Consider the following 26,524-nt stretch of genomic DNA (forward strand, 5'->3'; position numbering starts at 1 on the left):
AAAACAAAAACGAAAATTATTTCTGAAGAAATTTCATGCTATCTTTTTAACTGGCTTCAATCCAACTTATGAGTGTTCCAAGAACACAAAGTCAATCCAACTAGAGTGTTCCAAGAACACAAAATCAATCAAACTAGAGTGTTCCAAGGAACACAAAATCAATCCAACTAGAGTGTTCCAAGAATGCATAATCAATCCAACTAGAGTGTTCCAAGGAACACATAATCCAACTAGAGTGCTGCAAGGAACACAAAATCAATCCAACTAGAGTGTTCCAAGAATGCATAATCAATCCAACTAGAGTGCTCCAAGGAACACATAATCCAACTAAAGTGCTCTAAGGAACACATAATCAAACAACTAGAGTGTTCCAAGAACACATAATCAATCCAACTAGAGTGCTGCAAGGAACACATAATCAAACAGCTAGAGTGTTCCAAGAATGCATAATCAATCCAACTAGAGTGTTCCAAGGAACACTTAATCAATCCAACTAGAGTGCCATGTTCCAAGGAACACAAAATCAATCCAACAAGACTGTTCCAAGAAACACTCAAACAATCCAACTAGAGTGCCGTGTTTCAATTAGGAATACATAATCAATCCAACTAGAGTGCTCCAAAAAACACAAAATCAATCTGACTGGAGTGCCATGTTCCAAGGAAAACATAACATAATTAATCCAACTAGAGTGTTCCAAAGAACACAGGATCAATCTAACTAGAGTGCTCCAAAAACACATAATCAATCCAACTGGAGTGTTCCAAGGAACACATAATCATGTTGCTGGGAAAAGCAAAAGGACTATGATCAAAACTTAAGAAAAATATGGTCAACATTTTATTTACTTGAATTGTAGTGTTTATATATAGGTAATGCATTAGATTTGCCTGAAAAGAAAAAGAACTCACTGTATAGTAAGGCTGTATGGTATTGATAATAAAGGTGACAAAAATAAAAATATTATTCCATTAGGAATAAAATGAAAAAAAGTGATTTTTTTTTTTATCAATTACTTTTTACTTAATTACCACCTTTCAAGTTGTTTACTCCAAGTTCATAAGAAGAACTTTATCTGCCCTTGTGTGATAATTAAAACTTGTATTATGATTTCTTGAAAATAACTAAATAATTGAATTTTCAATCTAAAATAAAATATGAAAAACAAAACAAGAATGTATTATTCCTGTTGGATGTGTAAAAGGAAAGTGAAAGCTCAATAAATAAACTGTAAAAATAAACAAGTGATACTTCCCAGTATGAAACATACACAGGGGCAGATCATTAAAGGTGCTTGGACACAGATTTGAAGTTAATATTTTCTCAAATTTTCTGTATAATTTCTTGACTTATGTGTTGCTATAGCATTTCATACTAAAATAAAATAAAAATCTTATTTCATCTCGAAGTTATTGAAACTTCAAATTTCTGGACGCGTTTGATTGACACATCCTTGCACTTTCACAAATTTTGATTTTATTCTTAATACTTAAGAAAAGTGGCAATTTTGTTGTGTATTAATGAAAAATATTAGAACTATAATCCAGAAAATTCAGAGTAGAAATGTTCGAAAGCAAAACCCACTCACAGTATTGTCAGTCTGTGCTCAGTGGTGTGTGCAGACTTTAACAATTGAACACACCCGGTGAACCGTATACATTACCAATAACAGAGCTCGTGCCCTGTGTACAAAAACAGTTTACGTTTCACGGGTGTATTCAATTTGTTAAACTCTGTACACAACACTGAGCACGGGCTAACGATATTAGTGAGAGGGTTTGCTTTCGCACATTTCTACTCTGAATTTTCTGAATTATAGATGTAATGTTTTTCATTAATACACAACAAAATCGCTTCTTTTCTTAAATATTAAGGATAAAGATAAAATTTGTGAAAGTGCAATGATGTGTTAATCAAACGCGTCTAGGAATTCGTAGTTCCAATAATTTCTAGATAACATAAGTTTTTAATTATATTTTCGTGCGAAATGCTATTGCAATATATAAGTCGTGATATTATACAGAAAATTTGAGAAAACATTAACTTCAAATCTGTGTCTAAGCACCTTTAAATGACCAGGCTAGGCATATCTGCATATAGAACTTACAGTAAAAATCCCAACATCTGACCTATGTACATGTATTAATAAGGAAATAGTTAAGTGGTATACTCACTTTTATTACATAATGAATATTTTCAGTAATGCAATGAGGATGAAAGGGGTGAAAATAAAATAGGGCCAAATATTTCCCTGTATGCAGTATTTTCTATTCAACACAGGGTACCAGCTATTTATCCCCAGGAAAAATGTTCAAAGACATTGCAGTATTGATGAACAGAAATCACTGTTGCTTACTTGAATCATATGGGAAAAGACATGCAAAAAAGTGTTTAGTTATTTCATCTTGACCTAATAAAATGTTAAGAATGCTTGAATTGATGACATCTTGAGTAATACAAGTTAGAATAATCTAACTGTGTCTCGGGACAAGCTCTCACCACAGTTAGAATATGTCCCATATACTTGCAATGTATCAAATCGGAGTGGATCCACTCGGAAATGATTTTGAAGAAAACAAAAGGAGTTGCACTGAAAATAACTACCAAATTAATCATAACAAACCTTTTTGAGATGGTATATGTCTTTTAACCTAAAAAATAATCCATATAAATATGAAAATTCAACTCATTTTCTCGACGTTTTTTCCTCGCTTCAAATTTAACGCCATGTTGACATTCAGAACTCTCTGGATTGTTCATAGAAAATGCACAGAGTATGAGTTATCGCCTGTGTTTATTTTGCAACATTGCCAATACACGGAACGGATTCTATCGTTAAACCGGGTCCATAGGACAATATCATTTTAACGATAGAACTTTCTATCTAGAGTAATACACTGTACGTTTCAATTTATTTTATTTTATATCTAAGGGCAGATCACTCTAACTGCATAAATAATATATACCACAGGATTAAAATGATTTATGTGCAATGTATAGAGAGTCCTTAAAACATATACATGTATGCATAGATGTGTACCAGGGTATGTTCAATTGAACAATGCTGCAGACTTGTAACTGGAGAAAGCTTTCAGTCTTACTTCTGAATGACTTACCTATACTACAAATGTCAGCCAGCAGCTTGACTTGAATTAAGTACTATATTAGTCAGTATAGTGATCCCAATTCATTTCATACACCGACCTTAAATTTCAGTGTATATCGCATAATTTGAAAGTCAGTTTTATGATTTCATAACATGCAATATATATGCTTATTAATGTAAACCAACTTTTATTTGTAAGTTTTACGACCTTCTTTTACATGCAAATATTTCTAGTCACAAACCACTTACCACTTAATTAAGTGTAGAATCCTTTACACCACTTACTTAAGTGTAGAATCCTTTAAATTTAAAGTCATGCATGGATTTCAGACTGCGGAATCTCGATTTAAAGTTGTTACAAATTATAATAGTTGGTTTACAAGGTTTCAAAGCCCAGCTAACACTAAGTCCATATAACGTATACGTTAAATGAAATTAATTTTTTTTTGAATTTCAAACATTATAGAGTGTACGTGCCTTATTGGCTTGATAGTTGTAGCATGAACATTGCCTTTTTAGGTCATCTGAGTTACTCAGGTGACCTATTGCTATCCATCTTTGTCTGTCATCATGCATATTCCGTTGTGTGTTGTGCATTAACTTTTGAACATTTTCAACTTCTTCTCTAAAACCGCTAAACCAATTTCAACCAATTTTGGTATGTAGCATCTATGGGTGAAGGGAAACAAAAATTGTGAATTTCATTGTCCCTACCCCCTCTGGGACCTGAGGGGTGGGGCTAAAGCTACCAAAATTGATGCAATCTTTAAAAATCTTCTTCTTTACTCCTGGACATCAAGCAGTCAAACTGTTGGCATGATTGTAATAAGCAATTTGGGCCCTCTACCAAAATTGTGAAATTCATGGCCCCTGGGTCAGGGTTCTGGTGCTAGGACGGGGCTATATAAATCATTTATGGAAAGTGCATTATTTCTTTGAAAATCTTTTTCTCTTCACCTGGGTATTATTTAAACAAACTAAGTGCATTGTTAAGATAAGCAATGATGCCTTTTCCAAAATTGTGAATTTCATGGCCCCTGGGTCAGGGGCTCTGGTGTTGGGTGGGACTCTATTGATTATACAGTACAATTCGTTTATTATCATAATTTATTTGTCAGGCCAAAACTTTATAATAAGCGGCTATTATAATAACCATGGTCTGTTAAAATTCTTAAAAAAAAAAATATGATGAAACATTAGGTATGTCTGTGTTCTTTTTCACATCTTATGTTAATTTCGTTTTTGCTTTTCAGGCTTCTTTAAATGACAAGATAATTAACTATCATCATATTTACTTACTGTCTCAAGACATTTTTCAATCAATAAATCAAAAAATTCACTTAAATATCGTTAAACACTATTCAAAGTTTTATATCACTTAGCATTCATCTTTCTACTTTCATTTTCAACTCTGATCAATTCATACAACCGACATTTCGTTTTATTACGTCGCCTTACAAATAAAATAATACCAAAAAAATTGAATACAATCAAAACGAGGCCGTAATTATAGCTTAAACAAAACACATTTGCACCAAGCGGTTTGCCACAATTTACACTCAATGTTGCCGCGTAATAAAAAAAAATTGACACTGATAAAAATTCAAAGCCACTTGTAAGAATCAAATCGACTTCACAACTTCTTAATTAATCTCTTAATTTAAGATTGTAGACAAATATGAAGAATAATTAAGAAACCAAACGATCAGAGGACTGAGTTAATAGACGTACGTTTGTATAGGTTCATTTCGAAATTTTGTAAAATATGTTTATTATCAGTGTACAAATTGAAGAAAAATACATATGCGAATGGTTTTAAATAGAAACTGTAACTGCACCCTGAACTTGTGTACAGCAAGAAATAGACAAGTAACTTGTCAATCGCTCAGGTAAGTGCACAGGTGTGTGACTAATCATCCCAATCCTCCACTGTCGGTAAATTTCAAAGTGAAATTCAAGCCACTAGGTATAGACAATGAGGGTTAGGTCTCTGACATGACCTGCCGGTGTGAATAGGTGTGATCTTTTTGTTTTGTTGAGTGTCCCAAGGGTGAAAAGGTGTGAAAAAAATATTACATATGAAGATTTTCTATTATAGTAAACGGAGTGTACACTTTTACCTATGATAATAAAAAGAGGAATTTACATTGAATTATTAAGAAATGGTTTTGTGTTTCAAATATGTATGATAAAAAAGAAGTATGATATAAAACCGGTATGATAAAAAACATATTGTACTGTATAGTGAAAATGCATAAATTCTTTGAAATCTTCTTCTTTGCTCCTGGGTATTATTTAAACAAACTAAGTGTATAGTTATGATGAACAAGAGTGTTTCTTCCAGAATTGTGAGTTTCATGGGTTCTAGGTCAGATGTTCTGGTGTAAGGGTCGGGCTCTATTGATAATATAGTGAAAATGCATTAACTCTGTTAAATTATCCTGTCTGCTCCTTAGTGTTGAGCAGATAAACAAAGTGCATAGTTATGATGAACAATTGTCATGCTTCTTACAAAATTTTTTAAACTTGTGGTCCCAGGTTTTGGTGTTTCTCGGGGGGGGGGGGGGGGGGGGAACAAAGCTCAAAGCTTCATCTATTAGTTTATTTATACTCTATGGATCGATCCTCTTAATTGTTGTATCATACTCAGGTGACTGTTAAGGCCCTTGGGCCTCTTGTTTTAATTTGCTGAAAATTTCAGTATATACCGTTGATGTATATGCCATCGCCTACACCTATATATACAGAACACAGTCTTGCATACAGTAGTCTCGTCAAAATATTGTAAAACTGCAAAAACCAATAAAAATATTTGATAGCCCAAGAGAATGTTGTCAGCTTCTTTTGCTGCAATAACAATATTTGATCTCGCTGACGAGTCAGGGAAACTGCATTTTGTACAATCCAGTAACATGATAAAGTAAATATTTAGGTAAGGTGAGGCTTTTATGTGTTAGACTAATTAAAAAAAATATGTTATTGAAAACAATATATGCAAAATTAGTGAATCATTTCAGTGGGGTATTATGTGTACTTTAATTTGACGTTTATGTTTTATTGGTCAGTTGGAGTACTTGCACAACACTGGATACAAATGAAGACGATTCATTGATGGAGTATGATCATAGAAAAGTCACTGGCTCCAAGTATGTAATTGTTTGTTTCAAATCAGTTAAAATATGGAACATTATAGAACTACGTCCAAATGCTGTATAAGCTGTCTCAAAGTCAGCAGTACTATAGAACATTAAGCCATGGAAAGGTTCACAAGCTAGAACAGAACATGCATCCATATACTGTATAAACTGTATCAAAGTCTCTAGAAATATGAAACAAAATGTTAGAGAGCTTCACAATTAGTTTTGAAACATATATCAGCAGACCTTGAGGTCTGACAACGTTCCTCAATAATACATAATTTTTCCAAAGACCTCGACGTTTAGGTATTGCTACTGTACCAAGTGTCCTCACAAAAAATGGTATTACCAGGCATCTGTGCAAGATTCCAGAATATGATATATCCTGTATATTCAAAATCTTTTGAATTGCTGATGTCACAATTTTTGATATAGATATTTTGATAAGACATTTTGCACATAGTTTTATAAATCAATGGATATGAATATGAACACATAGTCACGGAAAGCTTCGAATGTCAGAAAACATACATCCAAATATTAGCACTGCTTTACTGGAACATTTTATAGTTATTATGTTATTTTTACTTCGTTATTATTCAATGTCTCCTTGTTCTAAAATCCTAGCCAGCTCTCACCAATGTCACTTAATTGGCATTTTCAGTATTAACTGATTATGACCAAGAAATCTGTGTTCATTTGTTAGGACCTTCTACATAGTAAATGAACATACTCTTTGAAGCTTTAACTTAAAAGAAATGAATTTACAGAGGAGGGTTAAAAATTAAATATTCTGTCTCAAATCCTTACTTTAGTCATTTGTTTATTGGTACAGTGCCGTACACCAAATAAAGGGTATTTTCTGCAATTAAGAAGTTTTGCAGTTTGTTCCAACAAAAGATGCATCAAAATTGAAGTCCGTACATGTTTAGTATTTAATATGATTCCATGTAAATGTAAAGATATGGGATTTGAATACTGTAGATTCCTAAATATATGCAAAAAATTAATTATTGTATAATTTTGCAGGAAGCATCACTCACAAAGTAACTTTTCTTTTATTAGCTCACCAAAGCTAAGACTCAGGTGAGCTTTTCTGATCAAAATTGTCTATTGTGGTTGTCGTCATAAACTTTTCACATTTTCATCTTCTTCTCCAGAACCAATCTCAACCAAACTTGGCACAGATTATCCTTGGGTGAAGAGGATTCAAAAGAAGTGCCACATCCTCTAATAGGGGAAGATAATTAAAAAAATAGTTTACATTGGATGAAATCATTTAAAAATTCCTCTTCTCAAGAATCATTGGATCAGAGAGAATGAAACACTTTTAAGCCTCATTACATAGGGTAGATTCAAATTTGTTCAAATTGTGACCTTGGGGGGTAGAGTGGGGCCAGTACAATGGGCAATCAAAGTTTTATATAGAAATACATAGGAAAAATATTTAATAAAGAACAGGAAAGCTATGATTAGCTGTATTTTATATGGGTGCATTCTCAGGAAGTGTAGACTTAGGTTCATACAAATCATGACCTCCGGGGGTAGGGTTGGGCCACAGTGGGCGATCAGTAATTTAATTTAGGAATACAGAGGAAAAATTTTCTTGTGAAAGCAAAGCCATGATTAGCCCTATTTAAATGGAAGAAACTGCAGGTAGTGTAGATTCAAGTTTGGTCAAATCATGACCCCCAGGGGTAGGGTGGGGCCACAATATGTGATTAAAGTTTTACTTAAGCAGATATTGGAAAAAATATTTACAATTATATCATCTTATCATAAACAGCAAAGCCATGATTAGCTATATTGATACGGAAGCAATTCAGCAGTAGTGTCAAATTTAGGTACATTAACAGGCACTTTTGCAAGATTCCAGAGGATGGTATAGAATAGTTGGCTACAGTGTCAAAGTTTTTACTGTAGTAAACAAATTATTTTTACTTATTCCAAATTGCTATATTTCGTTTTCTCCGAGTCTTACATGCATTTTTCTGATATTAAAAGGAAATATTACTTGTATTTCCACATATTATTTCTAACATTTACATCATTTGTGTGTAATGAAAGAAATATTAAGGCCCTACATCTCAAAAAATTTCAATAGTGAAGTACCAAGTCCAAGTATTTACTGTCGTTAACTTATGTGAACTAAAGTAAACTATATTTAACTATAGTAAGTTTTTTATTAGCATTGTCCTTCAGATGACCTCTAATTTTCAATATCATTACAGACACCCCCCTTAATTATATCCACACAATGTGAAATGTCTCTTAATGGCTGGGAATACCAGCCTATCACATACATGCTGAGTTTCTCCTGACTCTTCCTTGAATTAAGTGACAATTAATCAGTATCATCTTATTCCAGCAAATCTTTTTTTATATTGTTTAATTTTTTTCTGTTTAGGTCAAAAAACACTATGATGGACTCTCAGACAGGAAATGACAGGTAAGTTTCTAATTTATTTCAGAGTCTTTTATTCTTTGTATTGATAAAGTCGTAACCAGTGGATATGACATTTAGAAACATAACAGGATTACATGTGGCAATTGAAGAACTTTCTCAGCTAAGAAATTCAAGCCCTGTCAAGTCCCTATCATTTTTAATGTTTATTAGTGAAAATTTATTTATTAAACTTCCCAACATTCCAAAAATTCAATTCTGGAACCTTTCAGATTATACGAAACATATGAAAAATGACTTAACCTGAATTTTTTCTGCTCTCATAGATGAAATGATTATTTTAACGTTCCACTCACATTTTATGTATTATATTTCTAGTTTATTTGCAAGAGCTTTATTTTTACATAATTATGCGAGACCTTCTGCTGGTGAAAATTTCATTCTCAAGTATTTTCATATTATAAAAGATTATATAAACAATAATTAAAATTTGTGAAAATTTTGTCTCACATATGAATACCAAATAACTATCTTGCAAAAATAAGGTTTTACAAATATTTGGTTATTTACAGTATTTGCATTGTACAATACAATGATTTAGCAACCCTCAGAGTACAATATTCACCTCACCCTTTGGCCTAGGTGAATATTCTACTCTTCAGGTAGCTCAATGTATTGACCTCAAAAACAGCAGTAATTGTATATATCTGCATAGTGTAGATTATATGATTTGAAAACTAAATAATTAAATAGATGACATTAATGATTTTACAAAAAGCAAATCACATATTATCTTTTACTCTGGCAGACAAAACCACAGTGAGATTGAGAAAAGGAGGAGAGACAAAATGAATGCTTACATCACCGAGTTGTCTTCAATGCTCCCAATGTGTAACGCCATGAACAGAAAACTGGACAAGTTAACTGTGTTACGAATGGCGGTACAGCATCTCAAGTCCCTCAGAGGTAAACAATCTCAGGGTATATTAGATAAAAAAAGTAATCTACCATGGCAGTGCAATCCACAACTACTAGATTATAAACTTTTTTCAAATGCTTTTGGCTGTTTGAGAGACAAGTCTTTGAAAAAGGTTACAATGTATGTTACTTTAGAAATTGGAAACGTTGCTTTTTGCTGACGGTATTGTTAGAAGCGATGTTTTAGAAAAACATTGCTTAATGCTGATGGCTTAATATAAGAGACTGTTTAAAAAGCTTTAATAAGTATTGCTTAATGCTGCTGAGTTTCTGAGAAATGTGGCTTAATGCTGTTGGATTTTTAGAAATATTGTTCAAGGAATATGTTTCTTTATGCTGAAAAGATGATTTTATTAACAGCAATGTAACTACAAAATGCTGCGAGGTGGGAAATTTTGCTCCAATTATTTTATATCTTTATAGTGAATAATAAGAAATGTATTTATATGATCATAAGGAAATAACCAAAATTATTAAGCAGATATGGAAATCCATACTGTAATGATAGATAACAGATAAGCTTTGAATGGTCAATATTATATTTAACAGAAGGTGCAGCTATGTCGATACCTGAAGCTCGACCCTCCTTTCTCTCTGACGATGATCTCAAACATCTAATTCTAGAGGTAAGTTCTCTTTGAAAGAGCACTAAGTGCCAAGTGCTCAAAGGTGTCTTGGTACATTCCTTTAAGTTACCAATAAGATTTTTTGGACAACCGACATGTCACAATACTAGAAACTAGTCTGAATTATGTTCATCAGTCATTGACAGGTTATTTACATAACATGTAGATTGCTTTCCGTCCATAAATCTGTACGATTGTTGATGCATCCACACTTTATCACTGGCTTTGCCAAGGTCTTTTGTGCGTTAAGATTGGTAACTGTTTCTATTGACTATCTGCAACAATTAGTGGGTACTTTGGCCTTCTTTTAGAATTGACCATATCAGCAATTTCCAATCTGCAATTCATAGACTACACTTGTATTTTTTAGTGCAGAAAAAATTCATTATTTTCACAAAAGACTGCTTATTGGAAGGTATTTATAGACATGACATTGACATAATTTGAGATAAATCATGTGACTGTATTTTTTTAGCATAGAAATAATATTTTAAACAAGACTGGTTATTAGAAGGTATTGATACATTGACGTAGGATAATTATACCCCCTCCCCAACCCCCCGAAGGAAGCTGTAGGAGGGAATGTATACTTAAATCACCATTTGTGTTTGGCCCTAAGTAGATCTATAAATCCAAGGTTTAAAAAAGAAATATTATGAATTTTAGATCACCTTTACAAAGTTGGGGAGCTTATGTAATACCCTTGGCATCAATTTCAGTGTCCTAGGTTAATGTTTTTTGGAGCAATTTTATTTCAAGTGTTTCTATACCCTATGTTGATCATAGCAGCATGGGTGATGCATTTAGTATGTTTCATTGTACCATTCAGGTTTCATATGCTGCATTTTCAGCAAATTTTTCCAGAAGAATGACCAGGTTAATGTTTTTGGAGCAAGACTCATTCCCAAGTAACTATCTGCCCTACCTGGACCAAACTTGCAGGGATGATGTTGCATCTATAGATGGACACAACCAATCCTGCTTTGGATACTGGATTCTGAACTATATTTTCCAATTGAATAACCAGGTTAAAGTTTTAAGAATGTTTTATGATTTTTGACCCAGTGAACTTGAAGTTTGACCTACATTTGAAAAATTTTAACATTTGTGATAAGTATTGAATGAGAGTAGATAGGATGTGTTTATATTTGAAATGTGCATTACCTGTGACAAGGCCTTTCCAATTATACTATGATTCTTGACCCTTGAACTTTGACCTACTTTTCTAAAATTTTAACATTGATGATGACTTTTGAATGAGAGAAGATAGGACAATTATATTTGACCTGTGCTCTACCTGTGACAAGACCTTTCGAAATATACTTTTGATCCCATGACTTTTACCTTGAAGTTTGATTTTGAATGAGAGAAGATGGGGTGTTCCTAATTGACATGTCCATTACCTGATACAAGTCCTCTCAGAAAAAAAAACCTATCATGATGCACAGTGCCACTCTGTAAGTGTTTCATTTTTTGTGAAAGTTTCATGAAATTGTAGACATCTCTTTATGAGTGAAAAATTCTCAAATGGGACATAAAACAACATACAATCAACCAGTCAATCATTAAATTGTATTCAGTGGTGTACAGGATTTGCAGATAAGATGGCTACCTCCAAACTTTTCTTGTTTCTACCGTTTTTTGGTCAGATTTGGGCCACAGTGCTCACCTGAGTAACTATGGCCCTTCTGTTCTTTATCAGCAGATTTTCCCCCAACATATTCCTATGTAGAAGTAAGATAATATAGTGTGGCCCCACCCTACCCCAAGCTCCACCCTACCCCAGGGTGTCATGATTTGAATAAACTTGAATCTAAGGATGCTTCCATATATATTCATGTACATGACTAATCATGGCTTTGCCGTTCTGAAGAAGAAGTCTTTAAAGATTTTTTTTCTATATTTTCTTATGTAAAACTTTGATTGACCATTGTGGCCCCTTCCTATCCCTGTGGGTCATGATTTGAACAAATTAGAATCTACACTACCTGAAGATGCTTCAGTATATATATAACTAATCATGGCTTTGTGGCTTTGCTGTTCTTGAGATAAAGAATTTCAAAGATTTTCCCATGTATTCCTATGAAAAACTTTGATCGCCCATAGTGGCTCCTCCTTATCCTCAGGGGTCATGACTTGAACAAAATTTAATCTACACTACCTGAGGATGCTTCCATATAAATACAATTAATCATGATGTTGCTGATCTTGAAAAGAAAAATTCTAAATATTTTTTTCTATGTATTCCTATGAAAAACTTCGATCACCCACAGTGGCCCCCACCCTACCCGCGGGGGTCATGATTTGAACAAATTTGAATCAACACAACTTGAGGATGCTTCCATCTAAATATGACTTAATATCATGACATTGCTGTTCTTGAGAAGAAGAATTTTAAAGATTTTTCTTAAGTATTTTTATGTAAAAATTTGATTTCCCATAGTGGCCCTAATACCCTACCCCTTGGGGTCATGATTTGAATAAACTTGAATCTTCACTACCCCAGAAAGCATTCATAACATGACAGAACATCTTTTCTGGCTCAGTGGTTGTTGAGAAGATTTTAAATTACCCCACCCAATTTTCATTATTTTTTAATTATCTCCCCTTGGAAGAGGGTGCAGCCCTTCATTTGAACAAACTTGAAAACCCCCTTTACCCAAGGATACTCTGTGCCAAGTTTGGTTGAAATTGTCTCAGTGGTTCTGGAGAAGAAGTTGAAAATTTAATGTGAAAAGTTAACAACAACAACGCTGACAACGACAGACAACAGACATATTTTGATCAGAAAATCTCACTTGAGCCTTTGGCTTAGGTGAGGTAAAAAGCCAATAGGCAGTCATTCCTTAACTGGTGTACCTTTGATGTCATATTAGCTGACATCAATGTAAATTATAAAACTGACAAAGCTGTTAGCTGTTTTATAAATGGCACAATGAGTTTTTGATTTACTGAAAATGGATTTTTCATGTACTTTCACTTCAAATTTTTTGTAATTTCAAGTTCACACATATAAATTGGAACCAGTGATGATGCTACATGTATATTTCAAAGATCTACAATGATGCCTCCAAGTCTGTGATGTAAATACTTTAATTCAAACTCTTGATGTACCTCATTTAAATGTTTTACACACATATTTTCACTGTAGAAAATTACCTACGTAAGAAGATGAAATATTAATTCTTTTACATCTCTTTTGAAAAAAAAATTATTCCTGCAAATAATAAAAATAGATCATTTAAATCAAAGTCGTCCCTATTGTTAGATGACATTGCTGTCTTCTGGAGACTTTGTACTGAATCGGTTACAAAATAAGCTTTTGTTTTCGGAGGCTGACAACGCAGATAATAAGACTTGTAATTAATTTTGACGTCATGGTTTGTGACAGAAGGATGAACAAAATATTGGTTTGAAATCTGCTTACCACTGTAAGGTGACAAGATTATATAGGTTGCTAATTTATCCTTGATATCATGCAAAGACTGCATGATGTCTCAGTTATTTTAGTAGATTTCCCACAGGAAATCTTAACATTTTCTGTTTTGTTTGCTGCACATTGTTTTTCAATACACTGTTATTTAAAGTTTTATAAATGCCTTATCATTACTTTAGTCCATAAATTATGGCAAAAAAAGAAAGAAAAAGAAATTGACATTTTGTTCATGTTTTCAGAGCATATTGGAGAAAAAAGAATGAAAATTTTGCTTTTTTCATTTTTTTTTTTTAGTCTGTTCCTTAAGTCGGATTATAAATTTTTAGAAAGAATATATATACATGTATATATATATATATATTAGGGATGTCAACGAATATTCGAGTACTCGACTATCGTTCGATCATACCGACTATCGACTAAAATTTCTTTAGTTGGTTATTCGTTAAAAATGTGTTAGCTAATAGTAATTTTAAATTCAAGGTAATGAACTTGGATCCGCCCATTTCATTTATTTACAGATCAATGTTCTCGTAAGTAAAACTCGGGATAAGGTTTAACTGTTCAAAGGAAATTATGTATATGTCGATTTATGTTCGGCAAACATGCCTCCAAAATCTACAGTTTTTGGCATACTTTATATGATGTTAGGATGGAAAAACAGTGAAAAGCAAGTTATCAAGTTTCTGTGAAACTGAACTTGTATTCTGCAGTGGAACATCAAATATTATGTATCATATGCTGAATCCGTCAAACATATAGTCTTAAAAGTAAAACTTTCCTAGTAACTTCTCCGCAAAAATGACAAAAAAGCAGAGCCGGAAGGAAAATGTTGCTAACACAAACATGATTATCAAGGAATGTCTACCTCTTGTTGTAAATGGAGAGGGCGTTCAAGAATTGTTTGGTTTTGATTTAAATAATAAAGTTTCAACCTGCAATTCCATAAGATTTGACGTAATGCAACTATTCATAAAGAATAACTAAACAGCTTTTACAAAATTGTAAATACACGTTAACTGGAGGACAGTTAGCGTAATTAAATGGTGTTTCTTTCTGATATGAATATCATACAGTCATTTTAAGATTGTATTGATTGTTTGCACAAAATCTCATAATTAAAATTTATCGCAAGCTCTCTCTCTGTTTTTATAAGAGACACGCTTTAATTGTTTACCAGTCATAGCTATAGATCACTAACAAAACACGTACAAATGACTTCAAGTAACGGGTACATGTACCAGCCTTATGAAAAAAAAAAGGACAAATGCCAGTGTTTGATATTTTGCATTTAGATAAAATGTGAAGTAAATATTATATTTGAAATCAAATACAGTGGATGCATGTAGATGTATTTATTGTACAACGTAAATGTTTACGATTCAGATATTCATTGTATAATGTTGATAGCATAGTATAAATATTGTACAACTAGTCTATAAAAGACAAATAGTAAAATGACATGAAACATTAATTTAAATTTCAACGAATATTCGACTAAAGCCTCCGACTATTCAACTAAGCTGTCCGAATAAAATTGACATCCCTAATATATATATATATATATATATATATATATATATATATATATATATATATATATATATATATATATATATATATATACCAGTAAATGTTCAGAAGCTTTACATTACAAAAATGTATACACAGCAGTAACATAGTAACAATGATTATTACGTACATTAAACTAAGTGGAATGTTAAATGTCTATATTGTGACATCATAGATAAAATACTACAATGGTCTAGTAAAAGTTCGGGAAAATCATAGGTAATTTATAAGAGACAATTAAGTTTTGGCTTTAGAATACAAATAAAATGCCTTTCTTTTTCCCGTCTCTGGATGATCACGGGCACATCTGAGTTTATAAAAAGGGAAAATGTTAAATCATTTTTTTCCACAAGTTTCCAGGTGTGCACTTAACTGGATTTGTCCATATTCAGGTATACTGATTTGTTGCTTATATACACGTACACGGGCACGGAGAGTGTTGCCAGTTTTACCAATGTAATATTCTTTGCATCCAGGACATGCGATGGCCTATATGACATCTTTCGTATCACATGACATGTTATCATTTACTTTAAATTCACGCCCATTAAAATTATAACTTGTCCCTTCTGTAATGTAGTCACATGTACCGCACCGAGGGTCCGTACACTTTGACACTGTATGAGTATGGTCAGCGAATTGGGAGGATTAAAGTATTCTCTTAAGGTTTTTGGATTGACGTTTACTGATGATAAAACGACAGTTTTTGTATACACTTTTCATTTGATCATCCTCTCTAAGTAGGCTATTTAATTCATAAACAATTGAATTGATGTTTTTATTTCTCGGATTGAACGTGTGAACAAAGGGTATGTCTCTCCATCCTTCGCATGTCATGTGTTTGAAAGTAATTGTGTTCTATCACACTCCTTGGCTTTCATAAAACTATTATCTACAAGTTGCTCTGGGTATTTTTGGCTTAATAAATAAAATTTTAATTCCTCCAGACGGATATCCCTTGCATTGATATTGCTCACAATGGTACAGATCCTTCTTGCGAGATTATATGGTATAGCCATTTTAGTATGGTGGGGATGGCACGATCCGAAATGCAGATATTGGTCGCATTTTTGCAATCATAATGACTTGAAATTATTACACTCCCCATGGAAAAAAAAACACACACACACACATACCATAGGGTCATCAATATTTTATGATCATAATATCTTGAACCCCTTCTTTTTACTTTTCAATGGATATACTCCAACCCCACAATTAACCTTTAGGGTGAGGTTGTTTTTAACAGCCATATTATTTTATTCCCAGATTTTGAGAACTCTTACGGGGTTGAATATTTCACAAACACTATTCTGCTGAACCCCAAAAGAAAAAAATTCAGAAGGCCATCAATATTTTATGGTCATAATATCTTGAACCCCCTCTCTTAACTGGAGAAGATTAAATGGGGACCCCCATGTCCACCCCAAATAAAGTAAAAACTGTGGGAGGTTAACATTTTGCAACCATAATATCTTGAACCTGGGGCAAATATATTATAACCATAGTATTATGAACCCACCAGGTTCCATATTTTATAAGGGGATCCATTATATCGCAGTGAAAAAGTGAACCCGGGTTAAAAATATTATATAAATAAAAATATTATGGGATATTTTGAACCCGGGTTCAATATATCGGGGTATCAAAATATTATGCTACACCGGCAATAAACTTTTCATACTTTGAAGCTTATGAGTACAATCCTGAATCGTTTTCCTAAAACATATGTAGTGATTCCCCATTTATTACAAAACTGTCATGTTCCTCATCAATTTTCTCTGCAAAGTTAAGAACTCAGGCTCATCATTAGGTAAAATAATATATTTGGTTGTTTCCCCCATATAAATTTACTAATTAACTGACTTCCAACATTTTTTTGAATCTTTAGTTATTTCTAAATATTTCTTCACTTTTGAAGTGGGTAGCAACATTTCTCTGCATGTCTGATTTCGCTGCCATATATTAACTAAATAATTTAAAAATGATTTGAAGATAATAGACCATATTTAATTGAATTGATGTTCACTGAAAGCAATCATTGAAGCCATCCAAAAATTAAGGACCACAATAGGTGAGAACAGCTGTGTACCAGGTGATTGGTCACTAATTACTGTATATACACAGCCATAGGCGATAACGGGTGTTTTACAGGTATAGATGACAACACGCTAATAACCGTTTGCAGTTTTAAGTTATTTTTTGATAATTTCAGATAAAAAGATGTACTTTGAAATAAGAAAAAATACACCTCCGAGTAATCGAGCACCATTTTTAGTATTGGATACTCAGACGTTTGATTGAGTACCTGGTTAACGGGGTACTCGTTGACATCCCTACTATTTATATTAATGGTGACTGTTTTGTTAGGCAGCTGAAGGATTCCTGTTTGTTGTGAGCTGTGACAGGGCCAGAATTCTCTATGTATCAGAATCTGTCCGCAATATCCTCAACTACACAAGGGTAAGTATTCCACATTTTATAACAACAATATTGTAAACAGTCATTCATTTCAATGGCTTCATAAAAAGAGTTCTTGTTAATGGTCAATACCCTGATGTAAAATTTGTCTCTCTTTTAAATGGTCTTTACAATGATATGGAGTTTTTAAATGGTCATTAACTTTAACACATAAGTAGCTAGATCTAATTGGTTAGATTTATATAAATTATCTGATTGCTTAGAAAATATGTACATGTACAGTTGAACTTAGGTACCTTGAACACTGATATCTCGAATACCATGGATATGTCGAAGTCATTTGAAAGTCCCAACCACTTTTTCTCCATGCATTTTACCCTCAATATCTCAAAACCTTGGATATCTCAAAGTTCTTCCTCCATCTAATCAATTTCAGGATAATTCAAGTTTGTATTTTGATTTGATTGGTCAGAATTATTTAAATTATTTTGGTAGCTGGATCTGATTGGTCAGAGCCTCTTGGATTACCTTCATCCACATGACATTAACAAGGTTAAAGAGCAGTTGTCAGCATCAGATGTCTACCCCAGGGAACGATTAATAGATGCCAGAAGTAAGTGACAATAATTACCTAAAGGGAGTGGTATTTCTGTAAAGAGATAGTATATGTGTAAAGAGTAGTATTTCTGGAAAGGGAATGGTATATCAGTAAAGGGAGTGGTATATCTGTAAAGAGAGTGGTATATCTGTAAAGAGAGTGGTATTTCTGTAAAGGGAATAGTATATCTGTAAAGGGAGTGGTATATCTGTAAAGAGAGTGGTATATCTGTAAAGGGAGTGGTATATCTGTAAAGGGAGTGGTATATCTGAAAAGGGAATAGTATTTCTGTAAAGGGAGTGGTATTTCTGTAAAGGGAGTGGTATTTCTGGAAAGGGAATAGTATTTCTGTAAAGGGAGTGGTATTTCTGTAAAGGGAGTGGTATTTCTATAAAGGGAATAGAATTTCTGTAAAGGGAATGATTTTTCTATAAAGGGAGTGGTATTTCTGTAAAGGGAGTGGTATTTCTGTAAAGAGAGTGGTATTTCTGTAAAGGGAATAGTATTTCTGTAAAGGGGGTGGTATATCTTTAAAGGGAATACTATTTCTGTAAAGAGAGTGGTATTTCTGTAAAGGGAATGGTATTTCTGTAAGGGGGAGTGGTATTTCTGTAAAGGGAATGGTATTTCTGACTAGTGAAGACACATTCAATTTTTGGTTTTGAAGTTGTATATTTAATTTTGCTTAATATATATACTTTGAAGAATCTTTTTTTTTACTTCATATATTTAATTTTGCTGAATATATATACCTTGAAGAATCTTTTTTTTAATTCAATCTATTTTAAGTTGAGCATAAGATCTGAATTTTCAAGCCCTTGCATATTTCCTTGCCATATCCTACAGTAAAACTCGTATTGCGAAGTCCTGGGGACCTGTGAATTTAATTCGCTATATCCGTAATTCGTTATATCCGTATAATGAATTCGTATAATTATATCTGATGAATTTCCAATATACACATTTTCTTTCAAGTATAACTACCGAATATGTTATGGAAGCAATTATAACAATACATACCTTGGATATCTAAGGTTAAATTATGAATTGAATTTTTAGGTCTCCTGAGTCACTCAGGTGACCTATTGCTTTCTGTTTTTTGTCTGTCGGCGTGCGTCGTGCGTTAACATTTGAACATTTTTAGCTTCTTCTCTGAAACCACTCAACCAATTTCAACCAATTTTGGCGTATAGCAACTATGGGTGAAGAGGAACAAAAATTGTGAATTTCATGGTCCCTACCCCCCTGGGGCCTGAGGGGTGGGGCTAAAACCACCAAAATTAATGCAATCTTTAAAAATCTTCTTCTTTACTCCTGGACATCAAGCAGTCAAACTGTTGGCATGATTGTAATAAGCAATGAGCCCTCTACCAAAATTTTGAAATTCATGGCCCCAGGGTCAGGGGTTGTGGTGCTAGGGTGGGACTATATACATCATATAGTGAAAGTGCATTATTTCTTTGAAAATCTTTTTCTCTGCTCCTGGGTATTAAATAAACTAACTAAGTACATAGTTATGTTGAGCAAGACTGTCTGTTCCAAAATTGTGAATTTCATGGCCCCTGGGTCAGGGGTTTTGGTGTTAGGGCGGGGCTCTATTGATTATATAGTGAAAATGCATTATTTCTTTGAAAATCTTCTTCTCTGCTCCTGGGTATGAAATATACTAACTAAGTATGTAGTTATAATGAGCATGGCTGCCTCTTCCAAAATTGTGAATTTCATGGCCCCTGGGTCAGGGGTTTCGGTGTTAGGGCGGGGCTCTATTGATTATATAGTGAAAATGCATTATTTCTTTGAAAATCTTCTTCTCTGCTCATGGGTATTAAATAAACTAACTAAGTACATAGTTATGATGAGCATGGCAGCCTCTTCCAAAATTGTGAATTTCATGGCCCATGGGTCAGGGGTTCTGGTGTTGGGGGGGGGGGGGGGCCCTATTGATTATATAGTGAAAATGCATTAAATCTTTGAAAATCTTCTTCTCTGCTCCTGGGTATGAAATATACTAACTAAGTATGTAGTTATAATGAGCATGGCTGCCTCTTCCAAAATTGTGAATTTCATGGCCCCTGGGTCAGGGGTTTTGGTGTTGGGGCAGGGCTCTATTGATTATATAGTGAAAATGCATTATTTCTTTGAAATCTTCTTCTCTGCTCATGGGTATTAAATAAACTAAGTACATAGTTATGATGAGCATGGCAGCCTCTTCCAAAATTGTGAATTTCATGGCCCCTGGGTCAGGGGTTCTGGTGTTGGGGGGGGGGGGGGGGGGGAGGGGAGTGGCTCTATTGATTATATAGTGAAAATGCATTAAATCTTTGAAATTCTTCTTCTCTGCTCCTGGGTATGAATTATACTAACTGAGTACATAGTTATGATGAGCATGGCTGCCTCTTCCAAAATTGTGAATTTCATGGCCCCTGGGTCAGGGGTTCTGGTGAAGGGGGGAGGGGAGACTCTGTTGATTATATAGTGAAAATTCATAATTTCTTTCAAAATATTTTTTCTACTCCTGGTTATAAAGCAAAGAAACAAGTGTATAGTTATGATGAGCAAGGATGCTTTTACAAAATTTTTAAAACTTGTGGTCCCAGGGGTTCTGTTGTTTCTCGGAGGGGGGGGGGGCTCTTTTTGATTATATAGTGAAAATGTGTGAATTCTTTGAAAATCTTCAACTAATTGCATAGTTATGATGATGAGGGTACCTCCTCCAAATTTGTAAATTTTTATGACCCTAGGTCATGGGCTCTGGTGTTAGGGTAGGGCTGTGTTAAATAGTGAAAATGCATATTTATTTGAAAATCTCCTCTGCTCCTGGGCATATTAGAAGCAAACAGAGTAAAAGTTTTAATAAGCAAGGTATTTTTACCAGAATTTTGAACATCTGGACCATTTAGTCAAGTGTTCTGGTCCTGGCCAGGGCTCTATTCATTTGTATTCTACTGAGTGAAGTTATTCCCCTTTGCCATTCACCTTTGATAATTAATCACTGTAGATAATGTATTTGAAAGATTAATAGAATAAGAAAATTATGCAAGAACATTTATTGTATAATGCAAAAAGTACTTTCATAGTTTTAATAATCAGGTAGACTTGGAAATAAATAAATAAATGAATAAAAATGAATAAAAATGAAACAAAAATAACTTATCTTTTTAAATGTTCTTCAAAGGCCAAGTGAGGCCAATGTGAGAGGTAATAATAGAGACATCTATTATGATCTTAATCGTACTATTTTCCTTGCTATTGGGCAACAAAGCTTCATTTATCAGTTTATGGATCCTCTAAATTGTTGTACTCAGGTGACCGTTAAGGCCCTTGGACCTCTTGTATATACAAATACTTAATGAAAATAAAGTCAGTTCAACATATCAAATTATGAGATTTTTGAAAATTTGTTATAAAAGATGCAAATTTCATTAATTGTAACCTCTATTGGACTCAAAATCAGTTCGCTACATCCGTACATTCGTTATATCAGAATTCGTTATAAAATTTTGCAAAGAATTTTTAAGAATTTTGCCGGGGACCATGAAAAACTTCGCTATATCCGTGAATTTGCTATATCGGTGTTCCAACTAAAATTTTACAAAGAATTGTTAAGAATTTTGCCGAGGACCATGAAAAACTTCGCTATATCCGTGAATATCGGTGTTCGAACTAAACGAGTTTTACTGTAGTACAGTACACAAGACACTGTAAAGTTGCTAATTGTAGGTGATTAGCAGGTGTCATATATTGCCTGGTGAGGTAGCAGTGTAAATGAAGTATTGTCACATAGAAATGTTGTTAATATTTTGTTAAAGCCATACATAGATGAGAAAGCACTACATTTAATTTGTCAGATGATTGGGATATTGATGCATTTCTGAAAAACAGTGTTGTCTTTCATAATTAATTGTCTCTGTGCAATACATTGGGCAGATGGAGAAACCATTTTGACAATTCTACTCATTTTTTTTTGGTGATCGCAGAAAAAGCAGTAGCTGAACGTGTGAGCTTTGTTATGGGGAGTCTCGTAAAGGAAAACAAAAGGTATCAATGTACGAGATTCAAGAGGGAAAAAATTATACATGTAGCCCCTCCCCAGCCACCTAAACTTCGGAACCATAGTTATCAATCAGATGTTGAACCTTGTCATGCTGGATAATACCTTTTTTTTAAAAATCATTTTCCTGGTGTACCCTAAGGAAATGTAACCCCCCTCCCTCCCTCCCCCCTCAAAAAAAAAAGAAGAAATGTTGCTGTGCCAAATTTGAAAAAAATCAGTCTTTTAAAATAGATATCATGGAATTGGTATTATTGAACATGAGTAAACTTTGAACCTGCATCCTTTGTGTGGGTCTTCAGAGAACATTTGAAGGATGATCCCTTCCCCACCAAAAAAAAAAAAGAGTATCTGCATTAAATTTACAAAGAAAATGATCAAGGAAATAAACAATAAATTTATTTTAAATATTTATGCCTGACGCCCAATAAATGGAAATTTTTATTATATGTTTTCAGTAATTCACTGATTGATAATAAAGCATTCCAGAGTATTTAGTACTTTATTGGTACGATTGATTTTATTTATGATTTGTTCCCACAGAAACCGTATCTTTTTCATGAAACCTTAAGAGATTCTAAAATAAAGAAATACAGCTTATGTAAGCCATCATTTGAGACTGGATCGTGACATGTTGCTGTCTGTTTGATGCTGAGATTGCCTTCTTCTGGTGTTCATTAACTATTTAATGGGCCTCTTGCATCACTCTTGAGTACGGAAGCAACTTTTTTTTTCAATTTCTACTGAATCTTCTAATCCAATCAGATATCCCCCTTGAAATTTCAAACTTAATAGAAGGATAATTTTTCTTTAAAAGTGATGCAAGCATTCGTTGTATTCTCTGTAGGGTAATTTGAACTTCTAAGTAACTGCATGAGATTGAGTTATTGATTTGTAGAGTTAACTATTGATTTATTATGTAATTGTTTTATAAATGTGAATTGTCGACTCGTGTAGATCTTCATTATTAGCTCTCAAACTATGCTAAACACAGCACATATGAGAAACAGTTACTAAAAACCATATGGTTCGTATGGCTTACCTGAGGCAGAGGCTCACGTTTTTGATTGAAATTTGCCTGTTGTCTGTCTGTGTCATCATTGTGTTAACTTTTCACATTTTCATCTTCTCCTAAAACCAGTGGACTGATTTTAACGAACCTTATTTCAGAGTACCTTTGGATAAAGGGGATTAAAATTTATTCATATGATGGCCCATGCCCACTTCCAATAATAAAGAAAAGAGTTGGGTCATTTAAAAATCACAGGTCCAGAAAAGATTTAACTATGTGAAAGTTTCCAATTCAAGTTTGTTCAAATCATGGGGTATTGTGATGCCATAGGAGATTAAAATTTTATATTAGATTATATATGTATAGGGGAAAAAACTCAAGAACAGCAGAGATTTTTTATTTTAATATGCAAGCATTCTCAGGTAGTGTGGACACAAGTTTGTTCAAATCATGCCCCCCTAGAGGTAGGATGAGGCTACAATAGGGGATTAGTGTTTTACTTTGGAATATACAAGAAATTCAATAAAAAGGTCTTTTTGCAAAAAGTAGCAGGGTCACAATCATCCAATTATTTCCGATTTGTGGGATTCAACTTTTCTTTTTCATTTTATGGACGCTGGGGTTAGAGTAAGTTTAGAATCAGGGGTCAGATTTTACAAAATGTATATAATGCAAATATGCAGGGGAAAAAATATTTAAAAAATCTCCAGAACAGCAAGGCCATGCTAGTCATATTTAAGCACGCCTATAAATGTGTGGATTCAAATGTATGACCCCTTGAGATTAGAATGGGGCAACTATTTGGGGTCAAAGTTTTTTGTGATTAAAGAGCCGACATTTTCTTAAAATCTTCATTTGAAAAATAGCAGGGCCAAGGTGACTCAAAAAAGTATTATGGCCCATTGGCTTCATGTTAATTTAAAATTATCTTATACTGATGGTGCAGAATCAGAATTTCTGTAGAATTTAAAGTTCCTTTTATTTGTAAGCAAAAGAAAACAAATATGTACAGCTGATAGAGCTTTAGAAGATCTGCAGTCTCATCATTCACAGTTCTGTTTTCTTGCTCATTCTTTGTCTTATGAAGATTATAAATAGAAAGAAGCTAATTAATTTGAAAAAGGAATTAAATGATAGAAATTTTTGAGGTTCTAACATACGATCTCATGTTTTTGCACACAGACAGGGATATAAAAGAGGACATATTATATAAATGTATGAATTTGTTTTTATTATATACAAAACGTACATTGTCTGTCATAAATTGTTATGAAAGAAACTGAGGTTTAAAATTTTTCATTATGTGAATTTACATGATGATGTTGATTTGATTTAGCCATGATGCCAGTAAAAACGGAACTGATCCGGCGACCAACATACCTCTGTTCTGGTGCTCGACGGTCGTTCTTCTGTCGGATGAAATCAGGAAGCTCCGTTACAGATCTGTGTTCAGGACTCAAATCCGAGAAGGACATCGATCTGGAGCTCTGTAGTCGGAAGAAAAAATCAGGTAGTTAGTTTGCCCCCATTACACTAAACTCAGTGTATATTGTAATAGTTTTAGATTGTCTAAGCCAAGAATTCACTTGAGTTTGCAGTTTTGTCATAAGAATATCCTTCAATTGAAGATACAAAATCCTTCTCTCTGATATGTATAAGTGTTATAATATATTTCACTGATAGGAAATACTTCAATGTGATACATGGCTGTATGATATTTTACAAGAAATACTTGTGTAAGATACATGTAGTTGTATGATATATCACAAGTAGAAAACCTCTATGATACATGTATGATATTTTGTAGATTAATCCCTCTCTATGAAACAGAGATATGATATTTTTCAGATAGGAAATAAATATCTTTCGATTCATATAGTTGTATGATATTTTACAGATAGGAAGTCCTTCTCTATAATACATTTAGTTGCATATTTTACAGATAGGATATCCTTCACTATGAAACATTTAGTTGGATGTTATTTTACAGAAAGGAAGTCCTTCTCTACGATACACTGTACATGTAGGTGTATGATATTTTACAGATCGGAAGTCTGTCTGTATGATACATTTAGCTGTATGATATTTTACAGATAGGAAGTCCTTCTCTATGATACATTTAGCTGTATGATATTTTACAGATGGGAAGTCCTTCTCTATGATACATTTACCTGTATGATATTTTACAGATAGGAAGTCATTCTCTATGATACATGTAGTTGTATGATATTTTACAGATAGGAAGTCATTCTCTATGATACATGTAGTTGTATGATATTTTACAGATAGGAAGTCATTCTCTATGATACATGTAGCTGTATGATATTTTACAGATGGGAAGTCCTTCTCTATGATACATTTACCTGTATGATATTTTACAGATAGGAAGTCCTTCTCTATGATACATGTAGTTGTATGATATTTTACAGAGAGGAAGTCATTCTCTATGATACATTTAACTGTATGATATTTTTTACAGATAGGAAATCCTTCTCTATGATACATTTAACTGTATGATATTTTACAGATAGGAAATCTTTCACTGTGATACACTGTACTGGTTACCTCAAATCCTGGCCTTCGTCAAGTTTGGACATGAAGGAACAGGAGGACTCGGAAGATAACTGTGATTTAAGTTGTTTAGTGGCAGTCGGACAAATCAAAACAACCTGTGATCGAAAACTTGTGGACAGGGACAGTGATATTAATGTCCGATCTATAGAATATGTCTCGAGAATGAGCATCGATGGCAAGTTTACCTTTGTTGATCAGGGGTAAGTGAAATTAACACTAGATAGATGTAAGAAAAGTCACAATTCAAATTTGAGTTCATAACTATTTAGATGGTAACTATTCGTACAAGCTTTAAAGTTATAGATCATTATCAACCATGGACAATGTTAATTAGATTTACTTGGAAGTGTGTGCATGACTTTATGCAGACTTTCCATAAGTAATCTTTCTATTGGGTAAGAAGGTTAACTGCGCGGGTACTCAAAAGTGACTTTATGTAATTGATCTTTGATGACATAGGATACTAGATTCTTATGAAAGATGCAGAAAATGTCAACTAATTAATAAGAGATTTTCTTTCTGATGAAGAATTTAAAGATGAAAATTACTTTTATAACTGTCACAAGTATGACCTTGGCATATAGTGTTTATATGTTTTCTAGCCTTCTG

At 33.4% G+C, this 26,524-nt stretch overlaps 1 protein-coding gene across 1 annotated transcript in view; it reads left to right on the top strand.

Annotated features, from left to right (window-relative positions):
• Positions 1–26,524, top strand: part of LOC133186696 (protein cycle-like) — a 63,975-nt gene that overhangs the window by 17,585 nt on the left and 19,866 nt on the right. The window contains exons 3-10 of the mRNA XM_061321950.1: positions 6,172–6,252; positions 8,651–8,692; positions 9,456–9,613; positions 10,175–10,251; positions 17,630–17,722; positions 18,176–18,293; positions 24,678–24,851; positions 25,869–26,115. Coding sequence (XP_061177934.1) covers positions 6,172–6,252; positions 8,651–8,692; positions 9,456–9,613; positions 10,175–10,251; positions 17,630–17,722; positions 18,176–18,293; positions 24,678–24,851; positions 25,869–26,115 — 990 coding nt within the window. The remainder of the gene's footprint in view (positions 1–6,171; positions 6,253–8,650; positions 8,693–9,455; positions 9,614–10,174; positions 10,252–17,629; positions 17,723–18,175; positions 18,294–24,677; positions 24,852–25,868; positions 26,116–26,524) is intronic.

The sequence above is a fragment of the Saccostrea echinata genome, unplaced genomic scaffold, assembly GCF_033153115.1.
Source record: "Saccostrea echinata isolate AGI-Se365-2 ecotype Australia unplaced genomic scaffold, CSIRO_AGI_Sech_v1 ptg000014l, whole genome shotgun sequence".
NCBI lineage: Eukaryota > Metazoa > Mollusca > Bivalvia > Ostreida > Ostreidae > Saccostrea > Saccostrea echinata.